The following is a 23,938-nucleotide window of genomic DNA, read 5'->3' on the forward strand; positions in this document are numbered from 1 at the left end:
CTCTGCAAAATGGGAAGGCATAAGTTAATCTTAATCTTTTTTATATGAAAATATTCAAAGCCTATGCATTTCCCCCTTAAATATATTTTTGCCTGTGGATGAAATGTTTGGTTTCCTGAGTTTGCCTGCAGGATATAGAAGTGTTTATTTTGTGAACTAAGAGAAAAAGAACCAGTTTTTTTTACTATTAAAAAATTCCAAACTTGATAATGTCATAAGTTTTCCCCAAAATCTAATTGCCATAATTTTTAATATGGTTAAATTAAATGAGAGATCTATCTCTTAAATGAAAATAAAAACAGTCTGTAACACAACAAACACAAAAATACATTGGCAGAAAATCAGTGAAGTCCAGTCTAAAAGAAATTGCACAGTGATAGGGGACAATATAACTATACGTGATTTTCACGCTTGTCTTATTAACTGTTAAACCTCTCAGGGTTGCATTCAGCAACCAAGATTTCCCGTTTATAATTCCTATGTTAAAGGAAAACAAAAAACAAAAAACAACAACAAAAAACCAACAACAACAACAAAAAAAACAATGCCCTGGGAATTTCAGTCCTTTACTCTCTGTTAGAAAGTCATGAAAATATACCTTATTGATTTGCTTGACTGCCGCTTTTCCCTCATCGAGCTGTCATCATGATACTGTAATTGAGATGTGGGTCCTGTATGTGTTCCAGTAGTCAAACAGAATTTAAACCAGAAACCTTCCGGACAGCCAATTAGTAGTCAGCCTACAAGTGCTTACGGCCTGAGATATGTGAAAAGAGACTGCATGCTGTCAAACAGATTCACTTAAAAATGCTACATCTCTTTCCAGATCTTTCTAGTGAGGCAACAATAACCTGAGAGTCATTTGAAGTATGTGGTAATTCTTTTATTCTTTTTCAATTTTAGGGAGGCAAAATTCCAATCAGATGGACTGCCCCAGAAGCTATAGCTTTCCGAAAGTTTACCTCTGCCAGTGATGTCTGGAGCTATGGCATCGTGATGTGGGAGGTTGTGTCTTACGGGGAAAGACCCTACTGGGAGATGACCAATCAAGATGTAAGTATGGAGCTACTCTCCTTCAAGTCTGGAATGAAGTGCTTTGTTCTCTGAGTCAGGAGACAGAAAATTTTTCATTTCTCACAATGACAATTGCCTAAAAAAAGGAAATACTTTGCTTATCCTCTGATCTGTTTTGTTGTTGTCAAAATAGCCTTTATGCAGAAACTCAAAATAAGTTAGTGCAAAGGAGAGGTAGTTACTATTACATAAAAGTCAGTCCCTTGCCAGACTGTGTTAGCTGTACTATAGTGAGAATTCACTCATTTTATGTCACTACCATTTTCCAAGATGAAGAACGAGCCATCAGAGAATGAATACTGACAGCCAAGTTTTTATGATTTGCATTTGATAAAGGCAGCTAATACTCCAAACCAAAAGGATGGATGATATTGATTTAATAGTGGATGTTCTTAGGGGATAAAAATAATAATCTATGTTTCTTTAAATTAAAAAAAAAATAAGAAGAGTTGGATTGTCTATTTAATTTGCAGAAAAGCACAGATTTTTTTCTTATATAGAAAAATAATTTACACTTAGAATAACAGGAACCTAAAATTAAAGGATCTATGAAAAACTCTTCTATTCAAGTTCAGAATGTTTATTATGTGATGCCTGAAATATGGCTCTTTGGTCTTTGCCTTTGTAATTTTCCATTGTTACTATTCAATACAGTCCTTCCCATTTTGGATTACACAGAAATTTGATATTTGCCCTTCAAATAACAACAAGTATGAAAGCAACTAACATTTCTTGAACCCTAACTATGTGCCACATACTGTCTTAAGTTCTTTATCAACTACCTCATTACTTCTTTCTAAAACCAGTATATGGAGCAGTCCTAACTCAACAGCATACTTATTTAAAGCATTTATTTTTCCTCCAATTATTTCTTTCATCCATGCTCTGTAAAATCTCCCACTCCTATGCCTTTAGGGGTTATTAGACAGAGACTACAGCTCTGCAGCTGCATTTTATTGAAACAACAGTCCCATACCAGTAATTAAGATTCAATTTCAGATATAAAATTTCAAGTCCAGTCTAAATCAAAGTCAATGCCATATCCATTTCAAAGTGGTTTCCGCATTTACAGAGCCAGCCTGACCCTCACTACCTAGACTGGGAAGGAAGAATGGTCACGTGTTTGCTCCTCTTCCTCCTCTGTTAAAGTTTGTACCTAGATTTTTCAGAGTTGTCCTTGATGAATATGCAGAAAAGAAAGGGCAGGATTGTTTTTATGTTAGTTTGCTGATGCCTCTTGTCGGTCAGATCCCCGAACTCTGGTTTTCCAGTGAGGTGTGTGTCAGAGCTCTTGCACAGACTCCTGGGGAAACCCTCACTTTGCAGGTCGCTAGAGGGTGAGGATGCACTGGGACTTCCCACAGCTCCTCTCACTCGCTGCCTTCTCCCGACCTCACGGGCTCTCACCGTATAGTACACGTGTATACATCACTGGTGAGAAACCCCTTCTGGTGGGTTGCTCAGCCATTGTTCCTTCTTTTGGACTATGATTGCAGACTGCTCCAGCCAGCCTGCTTTCTTCAAATCTCTCTGGGTGAGAAACCAGGGTCACACTTCAGCTTTTCCAAGAGTAATTTCACAGCATTCTTCTCTGACAGCAAAACTAAATTGGGCTTAATGCATTCCTACTTCTCAACAAGCCTACAGCAAGGCAGCCAACCTCCCCTTTTTGTAGTTACTACAAATTGCTACAATTGGTTTTGTGTCCCACTCAACCTGGCTTTGGGAGGGAGCGCTGACTTATAGTTCTCTAAATTTAGGAGAACATAGTATCTTTTTTAGGTTTATTATTTTGGGCTAGGGCTATGGTACAAAAAAAATCACTGAACTCTTATTATATATTTGACAACTCATCAGAAAGATGCTGTTGCTATTCCTGTTTTTAAGCTAAGAAATGGTGCTTAGAGAGATTAAATGACTTTCTTAAGGTCACAAAAAATAATAATCGTTACACCAGAAATTTAAACAGGATTCTCTAAAATTTGTGTACCAAACTACCGCACTGTCTCTCATTGAATCAATGTCTACTTCTTCCTTTTGTTTTCAACCAGTAAACCTAGATCAGCCTTTTGAATGAGTATAAAATAGTCAACTCAATACATAATAATTACTCTGAATTTTTAGCCTAAAGGAAGACCACACCTATTTGCTATTTACTATTCTCCAGAAAAATGCCAAACAGTAACTTGAACTATAGCATACTTCACAGTTTGGCTTCCAACTTTTCTCAAGAATTATGTTAATACCGTTCTCTCCTTTAACGTTTGTGAATGTATTTTATTCTGCCATGACGACAGTGTTTGTTTCTTCACTCAAAGAAAACCTTTACTCTTTATTTGACTAGTTAACTTCTCAAACTTAACAATATTTTGACTTTTCATTCTGTCATTCAGAATTTTTAGTCCTTCTCAACTATGTGTATGATACGTATAGCCTTGTCATCTACATTATTGGCAATTATACCTGATATAGTTGCATCTATCACAATTAAAATTATAGACCACAGTACAACATGATGTGAGGTGAATGCTCGTAAGTGTTTTTGTTGATCTTAACTGGGTATGCTCATGTTCCTGGAGTTCGCTGGTCTACACTGGCGCACCTTTGCTCTAATCCATGTGGCTTTCATGTTCCTCTGGAGACCTGCAGACTAGCCTAGATGTGAACTCATCTGTCAAGTGCCTGAAGGGCCAGAGTGATCCCAATTGCACCTCCTTCTGTAACGTATCTGCTAAAATCCCATTAGCCAATCCTGTAATCAAGGGATTGACCCAGTCACACTGTCTGTTGTGAACCGACAGTACAAAGTTACATGAAGAAGGGCATAGAAACTGGGAAGTACAAAGGATTTGGGACACATATATTTTTCGGATTTTAGCCATTTGAGAGTCTTGATATTCCATCAGATATATTTATTTCAAACTATTTAGAAAAATAAAAGGGAGTGCTGATACAAATTCTCAGGAAATTATAACAATAAAAAGTAAAATTTTGGCCTTGGCTGGGTTTTCCAAGAATCTAAATAAGGTTTACAGTAAATGATTATACAATTGCAGATCTTCCTAAAATGTCTGATTTTAATAAAATGTACAATAAAAGCTATATATTTTCTCACAAGTTCACACTCATTAGTGGAATTTAATTTCTGTGTATAGCACTGTTTGATACCCTCAATTTCTGTCCCAATTTGTATTCAAGAAACATGACAGATCTACTGCATTTGAAAATCATGATCAGTGAATATTTCTTAGGAAAAAAATTCTCAAAGAGCAAAATTACTGATTTGGTGTTTTGAATGCTATATCCCATAATCTCTACATTGCAGATATTACCTGGTTCTAAAAAGGCATTGCAACATGAAAATACGACATTACCATACATGCAGAATATTCTAAATCTCTCAGAGGAGACCTTCTACTATGTGAAGGAGACAGAGCGTTGCAGTCAGTTTCTTTTGATATAGGACCGCCTCCGTCATCACAGAGAAAAAACATAACAACACATAATAAAAATAAGCTAGAGGGGCACCTGGGTGGCTCAGTGGTTAAGCCTCTGCCTTCGGCTCAGGTCATGATCTCAGGGTCCTAAGATCAAGCCCCTCATTGGGCTCTCTGCTCGGCGGGGAGCCTGCTTCCCCCTCTCTCTGCCTGCCTCTCTGCCTACTTGTGATCTCTGTAAAATAAATAAAAATCTTAAAAAAAAAATAAGCTAGAATGACTAAGATAATTTTAATATCAGACCATGAACTCCATGAACTAAAATAATATCCTGAAGTCAGTAGAAGCTTCTTTATTTGATAAAATACATTTTGCATATCAACATTTTTCTGAACTTAAAATCAAAACCAAAATAAGAGATTTATTGGCGTGGCATTTTTATATTTAGTGACAGTCTTTCTCTTGTATTTATTAGGAAATGTATGAATACATAGAATATACTAAGCACATAGATTATAAAATGTTTTAAAAACTAATTTATTGGCATCCGTGTGGCTCAGTCACTAAGTGTCTGACTTCGTTCAGCTCAGGTCATGTTCCCAGGGTCCTGGAATCAAGACTTGCATCAGGCTCCCTCTTCAGCAGGAAGCCTGCTTCCCCTCCACCACTCCCCCAGCTTGTGTTCCCTCTCTTGCTGTCTCTGTCTCTCTCAAATAAATAAATAAAATCTTTTTAAAAAATTAAAAAAAAAACACCTCATTTATCTTTCCAATCTTCTCATGTTAGAATTACTTGAATTACTTTCTTTCTTCTTCTGCTTCTTCTTCTTTTTTTTTTTTTTTTTTTTTTTGTGGACATTCAGTTTTCTACTACTATTTCTGTTGGCCTAGATCTGACTCTAAGACAGCAAGAATTTTTGACCCAAAAGGATGTCAACCTACTTTGTACTGGGTGTGCTTCTCATCCTCTTTCTATTCTTTGTTTTAATTACTGATATATATAGATATACATCTGATATATGTATCTTTTATCACTGGAATATTTCATGGTAAAATAACTACTTTACGATAGCACACAACATGTTATAATTAACCAAAGTATGAAGAATTCAGTTTTCAGGTAAATACTGAATATTACCAAGATTTGACAGTGAACAAAGTGTTTGACTTTTACCCTCAGTAAGATAGTATTTAAAATGAGTGTATTTGACAGACAAATATTGGTCTTTAAAGATAGTATTAGTCTTCTAAGGATAATGCTGCCTGCCCTTAAATGAAAGTAATTATTTTAGTGACTGGTAACCTCTTGTTAATTCTTATCCCTTTGGAAAAAAGTGATCGATAAAGAAATATCAATATTTAATTTCAAAAGTCTTGCTATTTAACAAAATGTATCTTGCTATTTAACAAAAACAACAATTAAAATAAAAGACAAAAAATCTAGAACTGGAGCCAGTCATTTTGGGGGCACCTGGGTGGCTCAGTGGGTTAAGCCTCTGCCTTCAACTCAGGTCATGATCTCAGGGTCCTAAGACCAAGCCCCTCATCGGGCTCTCTGCTCAGCAGGGAGCCTGCTTCCCCCTCTCTCTCTGCCTGCCTCTCTGCCTACTTGTGATCCCTCTCTCTCTCTGTCAAATAATAATAAAAAAATCTTGAAAAAAAAAAAAAAAGAAAGCCAGTCATTTTGGAATCTGTAACTTTTGGTCAGTTGTAGTGATTATAAAGTGAGTGGACTTGAATAGAGAGAATTTTGTTAACTTTATTTTATTTTTTCAGTGTTCCAAGATTCATTGTTTATGCACCACACCCAGTGCTCCATGCAATAGGTGCCCTCCTTAATACCCACTACCAGACTCACCCAACCCCCACTCTCCTCCCCTCTAAAACCCTCAGTTTGTGTCTCAGAGTCCACAGTCTCTCGTGGTTCATCTATCCCTCCGAATTTCCCCAACTCCCTTCTTCTCTCCTTCTCCCAATGTCCACTGTGTTATTCCTTATGCTCCACAAGTAAGTGAAACCATATGATAATTGACTCTTTCTGCTTGAGACTTATTTCACTCAGCATAATCTCCTCCAGGCCTGTCCATGTTGATACAAAAGTTGGGTAGTCATCCTTTCTGATGGAGGCATAAACTCCATTGTATACATGTACCATATCTTCTTTATCCCTTTGCCTGTCGAAGAGCATCTTGGTTCTTTCCATAGTTCAGCGACTGTGGCCATTGCTGCTACAAACACTGGGGTACAGATGGCCCTTATTTACACTACAGGATAGAGAGAATTTTTAAGATCCCTTTAATCTCTGGAACTCTATGGATCTAAGATTGATGTGCTAAGAAAAAGACATACTCAACATACCTTTAATAAATATTGGAAACAGAAATAAATCCTACAAAAAATCGGTGTATCTGGAACTATTTCTGTTGTATCTGACATTATTTCCAGGAATATATTCTTAAACTTTAGTCACTTCTGAAGAGCATCATATCTCACAGTAACAAAATAACTCATATGTGAGATTTCAAGTAAATACCTAATAACATAAGCACTCGCAACCTAGGTAGAACTTAATTCATCAAAACACAAAAATCCAATTCCCTGGAGTAAGATCCATAACTTTCCCATATTATTTCCTTGGGAAATAATTCCAATGATGTGACCCCTCACCCAGATAGGAAGATCACAGATTTGCTTGCCAGAAAGATTTCAGTGTAAATCTTGCCACTGCTGCTTCTTGGCTGTAAAGATGGGCAATTACTTAACCTTCTGGAGTCTCAAGTGTTTCATCTATAAAATGTGTATAATAATGTCTATCTTGGAAATATATGGTAACAATAAATGCAGATAATACATGTACAGTTTGTATTATGGTACCTATGATATAATACCTGGGCCAGTCTAAGTCTTGCAAGAAGCCTATGCCAAGAAGGAATTCGATATACGTTAGTACCGTGAAAGAGCAATTCTTATAAGGAAGAGGGATGAAGGATAGCTGGGAGAGGTGCTAGACTGTGGTAATATTGCCTGTCACGGGAATCACATAGAAATGAGCCTATCTTATTATCACTGCCATACTCAATAACTAACTGGAAGTAACCTGTGCAGAGCTTGGCATTGGTGTAAATGTGATGATGGCTTTGGAACATTTAGTGCTGAGGGTGGTTGATCAATTACCATGTAGCAACTAAAGATCTGAGAGACAAATTTTCATGATTGCTAGGCTCTGCACCCTTTGCAGCACAGACCTACTTTTCCCCAGCCAAGTTCAGGGAGCATCTGTTTCATGGGTCCGTGGATTCTGAAACTTCCTGAGGGGGAACTCAGAAGAGGCCCGTTATGGAATCACTGTAGTCCCTGTGGTTTCAATCGATCTCAGGACCTCAGGTCCTTTGCTTCTCCTTCCTCTACTATCCAGTCTGGATTCCCCTCATTTATGAATCTGGCAGGTCATAGTGGCTGAACTGATAGCCTGAATACATCTTTAATTCTTGAAGGTTAGCATTTTCAGGCCACAGTTGTTACAAAAGAGTAACAAGAAGCCCCAGGTGTATCAGCTGGGTTCCACAGGTATTTTTCCCTGCCGCAATTGTGTGAAATCAGCTTAAATGCCCTATGGATGAACGTATTATGAACTACGTGTAGTGGCTGCTGGAACGAGCTTGCACTAGCTAGCAAATTTTCAGTGAGATCATGCTGATAGTTTGTACTTAACATGGAGGGAGTCTTCATACCACATAAACAAGAAAATGTTACAAATATGTTGCCCCCCCCCAACCCCCAAGGAGAACCAGCTGTTAATTATTTACCAGCCCTTCAGTGAGTATGTGATACTCTCACACATTCTTTACTGGGAAGTCCATGCCCTCATTGAGCGATATGCTGTGGGATGCAGTGTTTGTGGATCAAGCATTGTAAAGCTTGTAATGCTGGCTGAGCCTCTGTGAGTGGCGAAAGCAAACTGTGCCCAAAATGGGTATATATATATATATATATCCATTTTGGGCACAGTATATATATACGTCAGGACAAAACCACTGACTCGGAGATGAGAAAATGGGTCCAGTAGAGTCAGCTGGCTGCAAGTGAATAATGCCATATTGGGTACTCAGTATTGAAGTTTTATGTATTAAGAGAAGCAGCATTTTTAAAAAGATTTTATTTGTTGATTTGTGAGAGAGAGACAGATAGTGACAGAGATAGTGAGAAAAAGAGCACAAGAAGGGAGGGGAAGGAGAAGCAGGCTCCTGCTGAGCAGAGAGCCTGACCCAGGACTCCATCCCCGGACTCTGGGATCATGGTCTGAGCCGAAGGCAGACGCTTAACCATCTGAGCCACCCCTGGCCCCCAAGAAACAGCAGTCTTAAAATTGTGTTCATACTGTCAATTTACACAACGCCAAGGAAATGCATAGTTTAATACTCCAGATTTGGAATGCCTGGGTAGCTCAGTCAGTTAAGTACCCGCTTTTGGCTCAGACCATGATCCAAGGGTCCTGAGACTGAGTCCTGCATGAGGCTCCCTGCTCAGAGGGGAACCTACCGCTCCCCCTGCCTGTGTGCTCTCTCTCTCTTACACATAAATAAATAAAATCTTTAAAAAAAAGTACTTCAGATGTAGTGCATATGAACTGGTTCCAGATTGTCAATCTTCTGGTTGTCTTTTTTTCTTTTTTTTCTTTCTTTCCTTTGTCTATCTCAACCATCCACATTAACACCTGTAGTAGCAATAAGAAAGTCAATTGAGATTATGATTCACTTGGTTATACGTTATAAACTTTATGAGAAAATAAATAGCCTAAATTGTACTTTGATAGATTTCAAGCATTTCAGTACCAGAGTGCACATGCCATTCATTTCTCTCCCAAACCATGAAGGAAACAGTAGTTAAAAATGAAAAAAAAAAAAAAAAAATCAGTGTGTCTAAATATAAAATCTAAAGTTATAGTTTAAATGTACTTTGAAGATAAATTCTAAAGATAAATGTAGAATTAAATTCAGTGACCTAATTTCCTAGATCAGGTACTTAAGTTAACTTAGAGACATAATATTATATTTCTATATATAAATTTACCTGAAAATAAAATTAAGTAATATATTCTGGAAATAATGTCTCTATCAAATAACTTATAAAATTCCTATAAAATTAATGACTTGGTTTAATTTATTCATTTCATAGTCATATATGAAGACTAGCTGCTCAGTGGAGGAAAGACAATGTTTAAAAATTGTAGGTGCTAAAGAAAAAATAGAGCTTATTTATAGCAGCTTTGGGAAAAAATTCATTATGAAATAAATCAGGTTTTAAGTAAGTAAAAAGCACTGTTCTCACTGAATAGTGCAATATTTCATGGCTTGAACTGTATTAGGACATTTTATTTTGGTACATATATGTTATTAAAGATAATAGCCACTGACATCAGCAATGAGAAGTTTTATGATAAGCAAATTAATAAAAAATGAATGTCCCTCAATATGTAAGTTCAAATGGTACTTTTGATTTTTCATTTTTGCTCTTTTATTTGCTCACCAAAGAGAATGATTATTTTCTCAATTTATTTAGACTTTTTTTCTTTTGTAGTATCTATTTCTCTTGAATCTTTTTTTAAAATAATTTTATTTTTTAATATTTATGAACTTTTTACACATTAGGTAGGCCGATGATATGTTACCGTTTTTGTAATAGTTTCTACCATGGTTTACATTTTAATTTTTTATATTGTTTTTGAGTTAACTAAGGGGGTAGGTGACTCTCAGGAATTTTGCTCATAGTTACTCAGTTATTTATCTGACCATTTGTTTTTGGAGTCCTGGAGTACTTTTTATTCCTCTGTCCGAACTTAAATATTTGTACTTCTCAGGTACTTTTATCGTATGCCCTTCCCAGGGAGATATATGCCATGTCTGACTTCAAATTGTGACCAAGTTATGATGACTTTCACATTTACATTATCATATCTAATATCTCCTGCACTCTAGCCAGATTCCTGCAAATTGCCATCTGGGTATTGCCCACTCACCCCAAATAAAAAAAGCCCCAAATTATACTTGTCAACATTCTCTACCCCCATAAATGTGTTTGCCTAAAGTAAAGAGCAACAGCCATCCCGTGTGAGAAGTCTGAACTTGCTTTATCTCAGATACATTCTCTCCTCCCCCTCTACCACTATATCATAAATTCCCTTAAATATGCCATTTCATCTTCTTTCCATGTGCCACTGCTTTTGTTCAAATGCCATTTCCTTTATTATTGAGAGACTGGTTTCTTTCCAATTTTTCAAAATGGTTTTTGTAAATTTCCTATTCTAATTATACACACACACACACACACACACACACATATTTGTCAGGTCAACTCTAAACTCTTTGTCAAAAAATGCAATTAGCTTTAATTGTTAAGGAAATATTCACAATAGGATTTTGAGAAATATGTGTATTGTAGTTGGCTTTAGTATCACTTAAATATTTAAATTTTCTAGAATGAAACTTGTATTATGTTCAGAAGCATAAATGAATTTCTTCTTTAGTGAGACATTTTGATGATAGCAGCAACATTATGAATGTTTTCGATAAAACAGTTTCACAATTAGACCAATACTCATATGCTCTGTTTTATTTAAAAATCAGTGATGTTTATAATACCTGTGCTACTTAGGCAGTCCTTCCAAATTCCTGATAGAAATCAGTAGATGATAATAAACAGACAGACTTTGACATTATTAAATGATATATGAGACAGGCTAATTTAGCCTTTGACTTATCCATCATTTACCATCCGAAAGTCTCTTTTGAAGTAAAATTGCAGTTCTATTACTTTAAAAAATATGTATCTGCCCATAATTTGTCATTAAAAAGGCATTAATTTTTCAGAAAAATCACTAATAAATGTAATCCCTGTTTGGTTCCAGAAGGCAAGGATAAATAAAACATGAACATTATTTTTACGTCAATTAATTTTACAAATCACCCTTCATCAAGATTTTATGTAAAAATGATTACCATTTATTTTCCTTATGATATGTGAAGAAAACCTTTGTTTTACATTGTGATAACATATTTACTTTTTTATGTTGCTTTGTAGCAAATGGAAGTAACCAGAGATTTTAAAGGTAGTGATGCTGGTTATTACTGCAAAAGTAAGACCAAGAAAGGAGGAAAGTTGGATGGTAGGAAATTTCTCAAGCTACTCTGTACTGAATTTGTGGTGTTGAGTATGGTTCTGTTTTGCTTTACACAGGTGATTAAAGCAGTAGAGGAAGGCTACCGTCTGCCAAGCCCCATGGACTGTCCTGCTGCTCTCTATCAGTTAATGCTGGATTGCTGGCAGAAGGACCGAAATAGCAGGCCCAAGTTTGATGAGATCGTCAACATGTTGGATAAGCTGATACGTAACCCAAGTAGCTTGAAGACGCTGGTTAATGCATCATGCAGGTATGAAGCCAGACCTGAGAGATTTTCTTCATGTAGTTAATTCACACTGATGCCATGAACATTAAACCAATAAAATCATTTTTATATATGCTAATCTATGGAGCTATATGACACTAATTTATCTAAATACAGTTTTTGCATAGTGTTACTCTCTTAAAATAAAATATTCTTATTAAATAATTTAAATAATTAAAAAGCCAATGCCTAATCTAACAGTGAAAATGCCAGTTTCAATAAAATGTTTATTGTAGCCAAGTTTAGGTCCATTAAAAAAAGTAAATGAGAGGTGCCGGGGTGTCACAGTCAGTTAAGCATAAGACTCCCCATGGACTCAGGTAGTGATCTCAGGGTCATGAGATCAAGCCCCAGGTCAGGCTCCCTGTTGATCAGGGAGTCTGCTTGGGATTTTCTCCTCCTCTCCCTCTGCATCTCCCACTTGGGTGCTCTCTCTCTCTCTCTCAAATAAATAAATCTTAAAAAAATATTTTTAAAAAGCCCAAATGTGTGTATTTTGATGTGTTTTGAATCTCACACAGGTGTGTATAGGGCAAAATAAGATTATGAGATCACACAGAAAAGCCAAATAAGCACAAATAAGCATCTCGTAAACCAGAAGTATCTAAAAATAATTACTCTTTGATTTCTTTATAACAGATTTTAAAGTCTGTCATATTTTATGAACAATGACAACTCCTTTAGAGATTCTTTGCTTTTATTTGGTTGTACACAGATATTTGGCTAATCATCTACTGTGAAGTTGCAACAAGACTTAAAGTTGATAAATGAGTAATTTGTGGAAAAAGATTGGTATGAACAAATGAGCATTTAAAAAAAATTCTGAATGCACATGAATACATTTAAATAATCCTGTATATTTGTAAAACATGCTTTTCTTTTTAACCTGATTAATTACATAATTATCCTTTAAAAAATTGTTTCTGTACTTTAAAAAAATTGCCAGATAGTTATTTTCACTATATTTGAGGCAGTTTTTAATTTTTACAAGAAGTGTGACCAAATTGGCTGCCTATTAGTGCGAACTAAATGAGAAATAATTTGTTGATAAAGTTACATAAGTCCTATGATTCTGACATAACATTTGTTTACTAGGCAAAAAGTCATTTTTAAATACAAATGAGAAATGAATCTTCAACTTCTCTTCAAGCGTCATTAACGTTCTGTAGTAACAAGTGGTGAATTTCTCTTCTTAGCAGTTATTCCTGAAATATCTGCTTTTTAATTATTTATTATCACGTAAATACTAAGCATTTCTTTCATCTACTTGTTTGAATTATGTTGTCACAAACGGACATAAAGAAAGGAAACCGTAAAAAGACATTAGATATTCTAGATTGCATTAGTTTATATTGGTATCATTATAGATTAGGAACAGTTTAAGAATCTCCAAAAAAATTTCATATTTTTTGTGTGCAATATATAGAATGAGCTAACTAGGCTTCATTTAAACAGATTTGGCTTAAGACTATGCCATTTACTAACCATCTTTTTTCAGGCATCTACAAATCTTAATTCTAAAAGGTGTTAGTCCTTGTTCATTGTCTTTTCCTTTATTCTCATCCACGTCAAAAACTTGGTGATTTCTGTAAACATGTAGACGATGTTTGAATATCTCTCAATACCCTGAAATGTTCTCTTTCAATGATTTTGGTCTCTGCCTACGTTGAACTCTCCTTCTAATAGTCATGTTACAGAATTTGCTATTACTAAAATCTGCAACTCTTTCATAACTTCAACTTCAGGATCCTACTTTCCAAATATTTCTTCCTGTATTTCTATTTTCATCAAATCTTTGACTCCCACTGCTTAAAGGCTACAAGTCACAAGATACCCATTTATTCGTCCAGATAGTCACATGTCCATGTTGTGTCATGCTGTGGAGTAGGTGCTGATTATACAGCTTTGAGCAACGCACTATTGGAGGAGGGAGATATTGAACAAAATAAAAACATTAAAGGACAACTTTGGTTTTGCAGTAGAGAGTAAGAATAGAATTTGGGAGGGTAACTCTGAGGCTAGATAGTTGTGCAGGTAAGACATGTCTTGCACTGAAGTGGCAACAAATGAGAGAGGAGTGGTCAGATGCGCAATGTATTGGAGGTAGAATGGATAGTACACATAATGGTGGATTGTGAGGAGACTGAGGACAAGGGATGAGTGAACTGTTGGATCATATACTAGAGTAGGGAAGACTTCATGGGGAAGGGATGTGAAAAAGATGAGAAGTGTGGCTTCAGACATGTTGAGGGGATATTCCCATGATAAATATGGAAGTATGAAGTAGCTGTATGAATACATGAGAAACCTAGGCTGAAGGTAAAAATTAGAGAAAAATAGATGCTACGTGAAGCATAAAAGTGGGTAAAATTGCCTAGAATGGAATTCTAGCCTGAGTAGAGAAGATATAGGGCCAAGTCCTAGGTGCCTCCAAATGTTAAAGTCAGGAAAAGAGGTAACAGGCATTTATTACTGTAAATTAACAAGTACCCTTATGTAAGAGCACAAAATTGAAGAATAAATAACTTCTGAGCTTCCTGGAAAATAAGCATAAATGAACTTGAGTTTCTCTAGCAAAGTCTAAGAGCAATTGGCTTTACACAAATTATCCTTCATATCTAATTTTGGCAGTATTTTCTGTATTATTTTTACAAACAAAAAACAATAATGAGAAGTAAAATCTAAATCACCACATGGAATTTTTAGCTAATGTTTCATATCACAGAACACTTGCTTCTTAAGCCATTATAAGTTTTCATTGACTACAGGTAGAAAAAAATCTGAATTTTGTGTTCTATATTTTGAATAATTTTCTTCCATGTTAGTATATTTTTCCCTATAAATATAAACACAAAAACCCATTGATTGTGTGCTAATATCACAATTTGCTATAAAAGAGTTAAAGTGTTACTCTTAATATTGCTATTTTCTGTGTTTTAGGGTATCTAATTTATTGGCAGAACATAGCCCACTGGGATCTGGGGCCTACAGATCAGTAGGTGAATGGCTAGAAGCAATCAAAATGGGCCGGTATACAGAGATTTTCATGGAAAATGGATACAGTTCAATGGACGCTGTGGCTCAGGTGACCTTGGAGTGAGTAATTTTTCTGATAATTTTTACATAATTGCTGGGGCGAGAAAAATTGTTCAGAATCCAATCTGGATGAGGTCAAGGGAAATCAGTTAACCTTTGTCCATGTGTGACAGCTTTCAAGGAAGCCTCTTCTTTTTTAGCCTGTATTGTTAACAACTGCATGGTTAATGCTACTTGTGGCCAGTATCTTTGCTTCTTTGCTTCAAATAAATAACATTTGAATATTGGAATAATTGGAATAACAGCTCCTTGGCAAAATACTGGCATTTTGTGTTGTGGAAAAGATGTTTTTTTGACAAAGTTTTTATACTGGTACTTATGTTATATGAATGTAATTACAAAACAAACTGTAAGCACAATTGGTGTGGCTAGTCCTACGTAATGACAAAACATTTTCTTAAAATTTGGCTGTGATGAATATCTGGGTAGCAACAGCTCAAACAAAGCTTCCCAGGCAGGAATCTCATCTAATCTCTAACTGGTGCACCTTAATTCTTGCAATACAAGGATATATTAGATTCTGCCTCTGATTGTTATTTGGTACAATCTCAGTGGAACCAATTGTGCCCTTTTCTGTTTGCACGTTTAAGATAACATTTATCAAATCTTATAAATAAAAATCACTAGAGTTAAATATTAAATTCTTTAAGGTTGTAAGTTGTTTGTATTTTATTATATACTCTGTATGTGTAATATTTTAGCCTAATATTTGTTATTTGTGAAAATTATCTGTTGTTATGGTGGTTCCATCTAGCTTACATTAACACGAATAATGTTTTAACCTGTGAATATAATAACTTACTTTAAATTACCTATAGATTCAAAGGTTAAAATATTGTTGTAAGGATTAGAACATGGTAGACCATTGTAAAGCACTAAACCGCAGTCCTTATTCCATTACTTCATATAATATGAACATTGAGCAATTGTCTCTCACCATTTCTAGTCTGGCATTCTTTTCTTCATTGAATTCACAGTCCATCCACACGAAAGGTAACAGGGTACCATCATTTGTCACCAGATAATGTCACATTCTCAGACTTTCTCTTCCTCGTATCTATAACTATTGGACTTAAACTCACTACTCAGCATGTTCTCTCAATTTGCTGAATTTCATCCTCACCATCGCCTCCAAATTGTATCTATTTGATGACATATATGCTTTGCCCATTATTTCTTTGAATGCTCAAAGAACTCATTTGTGCTATATTTAAGATAGTAAACAGAAAATTTTGCTGATAATTTAAAACTATTTTTACATGATTGCTATTTAATTTTTCAGTAAAAATGGTCATTTTAATTTATTAAAGTCATTTGTCATTTTATATTAAAATGATACTGTAGGTATTTCTTCTACCCAATGTCAGATTACTTGTAAATATATAATAAAATTATTTGCATTAAGTGATGTCTCTCTTTTTATTAAAATAGCACCTATACATATATATGTATATATTTACATCCACTATTTTTCACTTCTCCCTTCACAGAATTGTTTTAAACACACATAATGGTTTTTGCATTAACTATCTCTCTTTTATTTTATCTCTTTGGGGCCCCAAATATGTTGACCACTTTAACTAACTTTATTTTAGTGTTTCATATTTCATTGCTTTTAATTATTTTCTCTTGACTTACTTGTTGACAACACTTTCCCCAAACTCTCTCCATTTTGTATGTTTTATTTCATGACTTAATAGCCTTCTATTATCTTCTAATTATGGTTCTCCACCCCATTTCTCTTCTCTAGTAGTTTTAGTCTGATCAGTTTTTCTCTACTTGGTTCTGCTTCTTCTCTTTGTCTCTATTGCTTTGGTATCCTGTTGCCTCTTGCTATATTGCCTCCTTTCAGATATTTTGTTTTTTAATTTATTTACCTTAACTGAAATAGTAAAGAGAAATTAGGACACTCGCTAACATCATCCTGTTCAGAGATATTGGTCTCCATGTGTCAGTTGCTTCAGGTTCCTGGGCAGATAATTGCCCGTTCCTTACTAGAAACTGAGGCAGCAAACCTCAAATCCAGTGAAGTTGATTTCTAGCGGCTTTAAATATATGTCCTCATCTATTATTTTTTAACCACATTTTTGCTATTTTATAAGAACATATTTATCAAAACATCATTTAAATAACTCAGAGAATAGTGAGTAATCATTTACTTGCTTGGTCAGGAATATAAGAGAGGGGCGCCTGGGTGGCTGAGTGGGTTAAAGCCTCTGCCTTCGGCTCAGGTCATGGTCCCAGTGTCCTGGGATCGAGCCCCACATCCGGCTCTCTGCTCAGCAGGGAACCTGCCTCCTCCTCTCTCTCTCTCTGCCTGCCTCTTGCCTACTTGTGATCTCTATCTGTCAAATAAATAAATAAAATCTTTAAAAAAAAAAAAGAGTCAGGAATATAAGAGAAAGGTTTCTGTGTATTTTGCTTGCCCTTCACCAAAAAAAATTATTGAAGACACATGGCAAAGTTGCTGGGTTATCAGCAGAGAAAAAGACAAGCTCTTAAATCTTTAGATAATGATTTTTTACACATGGTCTTTACCCAATATCCAAACACTAATTTTATGGAGGCTGCATAATGCTATAATAATATAATAAAATATTATTGTCAGTGTAATTGCCAAGGCATAATAGAAACTGAGAACTGGAAGTATACTTGTGATAAATTCTTAGATGGGGGAAAAAGTTAAGATCAATTACTATAAGACAAGAGATCAAACTGCCATATACTTAAAGTAAAACATTATGTTAGAATTTATGCCATCAAATTTGTTCTCATAGTGGGCTTAGAAAAAAGAATAGAAAATATTACAATTTTTCAGAACGGCATACTTTGATAAAAATTTTCCTTCATAAAAGTTTAATTTTGTGATTTCCTCTTTCTTCCTTTCTTCCTTCTTCCCTCCCTCCCTCTCTCCTTCCTTCCTTCCTTCCTTCTTTCTTCCTTCCTTCCTTTCTTTCTTTCTTTCTTTCTTTCTTTCTTTCTTTCTTTTTCTTTCTTTCCTTCCCTTCCTTTCCTTTTTTTCTTCTTTCTTTCTTCTTTTTGCACCAGCACACGCATATATGGCTTAATGTGGAAAGGAAATGAGAAACTTAGCAATCTTAGAATTAAAATGTATTCAGCAATGTGGTTTTCAACCTTAGGTGTTTCTGTCGGCCATTCTCTGTGCCTAAACCTTACTATTCTGTGTATAATACACAGAACAATTGTTGTGGCAGTAATAGTACAATCTGTACTTTGGTGTGTAAATGTAGAGACTTCTGGTTGATGGGGGAATTATAAGCTTGTAGTGAGTTGCAAATTGAATCCAAAGATCTGTATTAAGGACAGTAGTACAGTTGCTTTTTTAACTTGTTGTCAGACCGTATTGTCAACTTTTGATTATTCAGAAGACGAGCAAAATCCAACGAATTTAAATATTATGCCAATTGTATATAAATTGAAGAGATTTATGCTAGTATCATTTATTAAAATGGTGTCTTAGACTATTAAAATGGAGGTTTTACAAATTTAAGGCTAAAATGTATGCACACTAATTCAAGTAGATTTCTTATCAATAAAGACATCATGCATAATTTACTATATACCTAAAATACACACAGGAGTACTTACTCTCCTCTGCATTCTACATAATTAAGGTAAAGTTTCTAGTCTAGTTCATAGTTTGTAGTTCATAATGAAGCTAAAATTTCTAGTCTAGTTTATAGTCTCACCATGTCTCACTCACTGAAAACCATGACCAGTCATGGTTAATCTTTGCCAAATGTGGATATATTTATCTTGTATAGTAGATATATAAATGATTGTCAGGATTCTTCTAAAGGAACCAAAAATTTCAAACCTACCACTGCATGATCAAATTATGACAAAAAGAATAAACACTGGAATTTAATGAATATTTATTAATCTCTCTTCTCCCTTCTCCTATCCAGCCAGTATTGGTAGGGTAAATACCAGTGATATGGCTAAAAGATGTGTAAAGCAGAAGGGAGAAGAAGTGAGGGAATGACGTACCCATAAATGAATGAGCTAAATCCTGAATAATCAAGAGTTTTCCAACTGCAACTAGACACCTCTTGCTACTCTCTGTTTTTCATTCTGCCATTTTAGTATCATAGCATCAGTGTTTTCCATTGTTTAATATTATGGAATAACATTTAAAAATATGCTGAAATGTAATTACATCAATACCAATTCATTATATTCGCAGCTTTTCTAAAACTGGTTGTGTTTTGTTGACAAAAGCCAAGTTATTTTTATGTAACAATACTCTTCTTATTATGTTTAAATTCATAAGCTTCTGCTGAAATATAGTTCATCATCATTAGAATTGACTTTGGGTATTACTTAAGATTACACATGGTCATGATACATTTAGTATAATATTTATAAATGGAATACATTTAAAATTTTACCTAGCTATAAAATTTCCTATATAGAAAAATGAAATGAGTAAAATGGCATATCTTGAAAAAGTTTCTATAAGTAGAGCAGTAACTTCATCATTAAATGTAAAATAATTTTTATCAAATTTCTCTCACTTTATTACAGCTAACTTGACAATTTAATATATACTCTAAAGAGCAAAATGGCAATTCTTAGAAATCATGAAAGTAGGAACAAAACTACTTTAAATACCTTAATGCATTTATTAATATTGGAGTAAAGTTATTTAACCTTTTCTAGAAACGTTTTTATAATACTATTTTAATTGTCATTTGTCATATAATTAGAACAAATATTAAACAGGATTTCTTAAGAAAGTTCTTTGCTGGGGCGCCTGGGTGGCTCAGTGGGTTAAGCCGCTGCCTTTGGCTCAGGTCATGATCTCAGGGTCCTGGGATCGAGTCCCGCATCGGGCTCTCTGCTCAGTAGGGAGCCTGCTTCCCTCTCTCTCTCTCTCTCTGCCTGCCTTTCCATCTACTTGTGATCTCTCTCTGTCAAATAAATAAATAAAATCTTAAAAAAAAAAAGAAAGAAAGTTCTTTGCTTTTGAGAACAATTTTAACTTGCAGAAATGATCTTATTTCTCCCCGAACTTTTCACTGAAAATCACATTGCACAGAGGCATAGGTATATTGTATGCATTATAATCATGCTATTTCTAAATTTCTGCACAGTAATTTGACAGCTATTGAAATGACAAGTCAGATTTTAAAAACATCAGCACTCCATTAAAGACACACATAATTTATGGCAATATATAAAATGCGATGCTGTGTTTTTATAACTCCATTTCTTCCATGGAAAGAGGGATGGGAAACAGTTCGAATGGAGAGAGAGAGAATTTCTGTGGTCTAAGTATCCATGTGCATCTTAGGAGATAATCAGATTGTAAGTTGACCTTGAAATAAAATCTTATATTTAACTCACTGGGAAAATTTTTCAAAAATTAACTTAAAATCTAGATATATGAAATGTTTTGAAGAAAGAAATATTTTATTTGCCTATAAATACAAGCTCTATAACTACATCTACTAATCAAATACGATTCCTCAAAACATCTGTTCTTTAACATGATATAGATGTCATAAAAAATTTAAATATCCAAAACACTGAAACAGAGCTTTTCTTGTGGTCGGTCAAGATATTTTGATAAAATGAAGTCCTATTTACATATAATATAACAACAAGTTAAAACAGTGGCAATAAAAATAAGTTAAACCAGAGGTTTTATGTCAGTGAGACAACCAAGTGTTCAAATGTGGAGCATGTGCAGGCACGCAGACACACACCCCACACCCCCCCGCCCACCCACATGAACACACTTCAAATAGATTCCGGTATTGTATATTCAAAACCTATGCTATTTCAGTGAGAAACCTATAATTTCTTTCTCAGGTCTTTCAGAATAAATTTTCGTGATTATTTTCAAAAGCTCATCCTAATAATTGGATTAGTCATATAAATTGTACAATTTAAGTATATATATAACATCAGGACTTTCGAACCTGGATAAAACATATGTTTAACTTCATTTTGATGACTAATTATTTAAATTCTCTAGCAGAGAATGATTATTTCTGGGTTAAGACATTTTAGTTCTCTCACTTGACTTAGGTCCAAACTATGCTAGTGAGCACCCATGAATACCCACATCTACACAGTTCTTCTTGGTTCATAAGGTGTAAAAACATGAGAATGTTAATTAGCTCATAACTGAAATTGCCATGTAGATTGGGTTACCATAACCTCAAAGAAGTATGTGTTCAGTTTCCACCATTAAATGTCTTCTTTCTTTTAGAGTTTTTGATATTAGATGTTATCATGAGAACATTCTCATTTTACAGATAAATAAATGATTGGATGTAATTGAAGTACTTTGCTCAAAATTGTATCTCAGAGTAATGAGAAATTAAAAGAGTACAGACTTTGGCATCAGGTTCCTGGTTTTAGTATTAACCTTGCTACCCGCTAGCTGTGTTATCTACTCAAGTGATTTAAATTCTCTAAGCCTTCATTTTCTCATCCATGAATGATTAACAAAAAATCTATGTCATGGAGTTATATATTTTTCTAGCATATGGGAAAAAGACATCTTAATTTTCACCTATTACTTTTATATTAGTGCAATGGTTGTCAAGTGGGGGGAGATTTTTCTATTCACAGGACATATGGCAAACACTTTGTCTGTCACTACAAAGAGTCAACAGTGGTGCAATGTTTCTGGTATTTGGTGGATACAGGCCTGGGATGCTGTTAGATATTCTATAATGCACAGAGTAGCCCCTTTAACAAAGATTTATCCAGCCCATAATGCTAACAGGGGCAAAGCTAAGGAACTGATGTAGTAGAAAAAAGAAAAAAAAGAAAGACAATTAGACTCGAGCTTTTCTTATCCTTATGCTAGTCATTATCTATTTTATAGCCTATTTCATAACTAAGAACAGTGATTTTGTTTCAAAGTGATTTATTTATTGTTTTCTTTTAATTTTTGCCAATGATTATCTTCCATGACCATACACACACACACACACACACACACACACACACACACACACATACATATTTTTGTACTCTGGTGCCTTATGGATTTAATACTTTCTAATGTTCAATATTCACATTCTAAGAAAGAAAGAACTATGTTTCCATCCTAAGTATCAATGTATCAATTGCTTCTTTTTTTAGCTCCTTGCCATTTGCTAAAACTCCCCTAAAAAATCGAGAAAACATAAAAGAAAAAAGAAACCTAAGATATTATTTAAATAAGCAATTATTTCCAACATTAATATATATGTAGAACATCTGTACCCATTTTTTAAATTTCTATTCTCTGATAATCAAGAGATTTACTTGTTTCCAAAGCTGTCCAATTTGACATATAATGATTTTCATGTCATTGTATCCAATTCTAAAGAATTCTGAGATACTCTGAATGCAAAAATATCCTTTGAGTATAATATATTCAATAAAGTAATTATCTAAAGAAATCTAATATGGCAAATAGTTTTGTCACTTAAAAATCTTGATTTGTTCTTTTTTCCCCTGTAATTAATGCTACCATTTGCCAAATGTACCTGAATAATTTTATTTGCCAAATACATACCCTAAGGGTATATAATTTCTGAATAGCCCATGAAATAACAATTAATAACCATGGGCATTGACTGTGGGTTCCATAATATGCTGTTAGTTTAGAAATCTAAACATTTATAATTTCTTTGAATAATAAGCTTGTTTAAAAGAAACAATAACGATGTATCTTGGTTGAAAAGACTTTCTGAGAGTGTGTAATCTTCAGAATGCTCTAAGTGCTAGTAGAGCCTAGATATTATTGGTAAAGGAAGAAAACTCTAGTACTTTGGGTTCCAAGTAAAAAATAAAATATTTGGAAGTAGTATAAGAGCAATGTAGTGATTATTATCCCATAAAGATATCTGTTGTATAAAATGATTGTACTGACTGAGTCATTTGAAGAGTTTGGTCTTCAGCTGCTTAACTGTACAATTTTCTAAAGTATATTTTATGCTCCCTTCTTTTATCAAAAAAAAAAAGAAAGTTATTGTTCCTATGGTAGGTCCATATTTTCAAAATTGTTCGATGAAATTGTACCTTTAATTTAAATGTTATTGGTAAGCATATGCAAATTTATTTTTCCACCACTCTGTGCCAACAAAATAATGAAGCCCCAAAAAGGGAGAAAATACATATGATAGCTCTCCTTATTATTATAAATTATATGTTTGGCTGCAAACAGATTTTCAAGGTACAATTTGGGAACCTGCCTTTGAAAACTGGACCCCATATATCTAAATCGGGACTGTAATTTAACTAGTTTGTGCAAAAGTTTTGTGTCTTTGCCGTGTGAAATATTGAGGTGTGCTACTAGTTGAATCAATACATACATCCAATGTGTGCTTTCTTCATGCAGGGATTTGAGACGGCTTGGAGTGACTCTTGTTGGTCACCAGAAGAAGATCATGAACAGCCTTCAAGAAATGAAGGTGCAGCTGGTGAATGGGATGGTGCCATTGTAACTTCATTTTAATGTCACTTCGTCAAGTGAATGATTCTGCACTTTGTAAACAAGCCCTGAGATTTATTTTAACAAATAAACAAAAAAAAAAAAGGGAAAAAGGGAAAACTCAGTGATTTCTAAACCTTAGGAGAGCATTTGTTTCAGCCACAGAATTTGTAATCAGTGTTTTGCTAAAATCTCCTTATCTTCCTCAGTGTCTTCATTTTTCATGAAACAAATATAACCTGCATGGAATAAAAACATGAATTTAAACATTATCTTATGTTGCAACAAGAAAATCCTTTCTGCTACTTCTACAAAATTTTATAAATGAAAAATATAACTATATAGAGCACCTTTACAGACTGAATTAAGGCAGCCCCTTTCAAAACTTCCAAGAATCTACTTGAAAGGAAAAGTTTATAGCCATTCGTG

At 34.5% G+C, this 23,938-nt stretch overlaps 1 protein-coding gene across 4 annotated transcripts in view; it reads left to right on the forward strand.

Moving 5' to 3' along the window:
- The window catches only part of LOC111148981 (EPH receptor A5), a 342,873-nt gene extending 319,351 nt beyond the window's left edge, over positions 1–23,522 (forward strand). For all 4 annotated transcript variants that reach the window (XM_022505840.1, XM_022505842.1, XM_022505841.1 and 1 more), the window contains 4 exons: positions 904–1,053; positions 11,744–11,937; positions 14,893–15,048; positions 23,417–23,522. In XM_022505840.1, coding sequence (XP_022361548.1) covers positions 904–1,053; positions 11,744–11,937; positions 14,893–15,048; positions 23,417–23,522 — 606 coding nt within the window. The remainder of the gene's footprint in view (positions 1–903; positions 1,054–11,743; positions 11,938–14,892; positions 15,049–23,416) is intronic.
- Positions 23,523–23,938: the final 416 nt, after the last annotated feature.

The sequence above is a fragment of the Enhydra lutris genome, unplaced genomic scaffold, assembly GCF_002288905.1.
Source record: "Enhydra lutris kenyoni isolate GAN:26980312 unplaced genomic scaffold, ASM228890v2 scaffoldscaffold21, whole genome shotgun sequence".
In the NCBI taxonomy this organism is placed as follows: domain Eukaryota; kingdom Metazoa; phylum Chordata; class Mammalia; order Carnivora; family Mustelidae; genus Enhydra; species Enhydra lutris.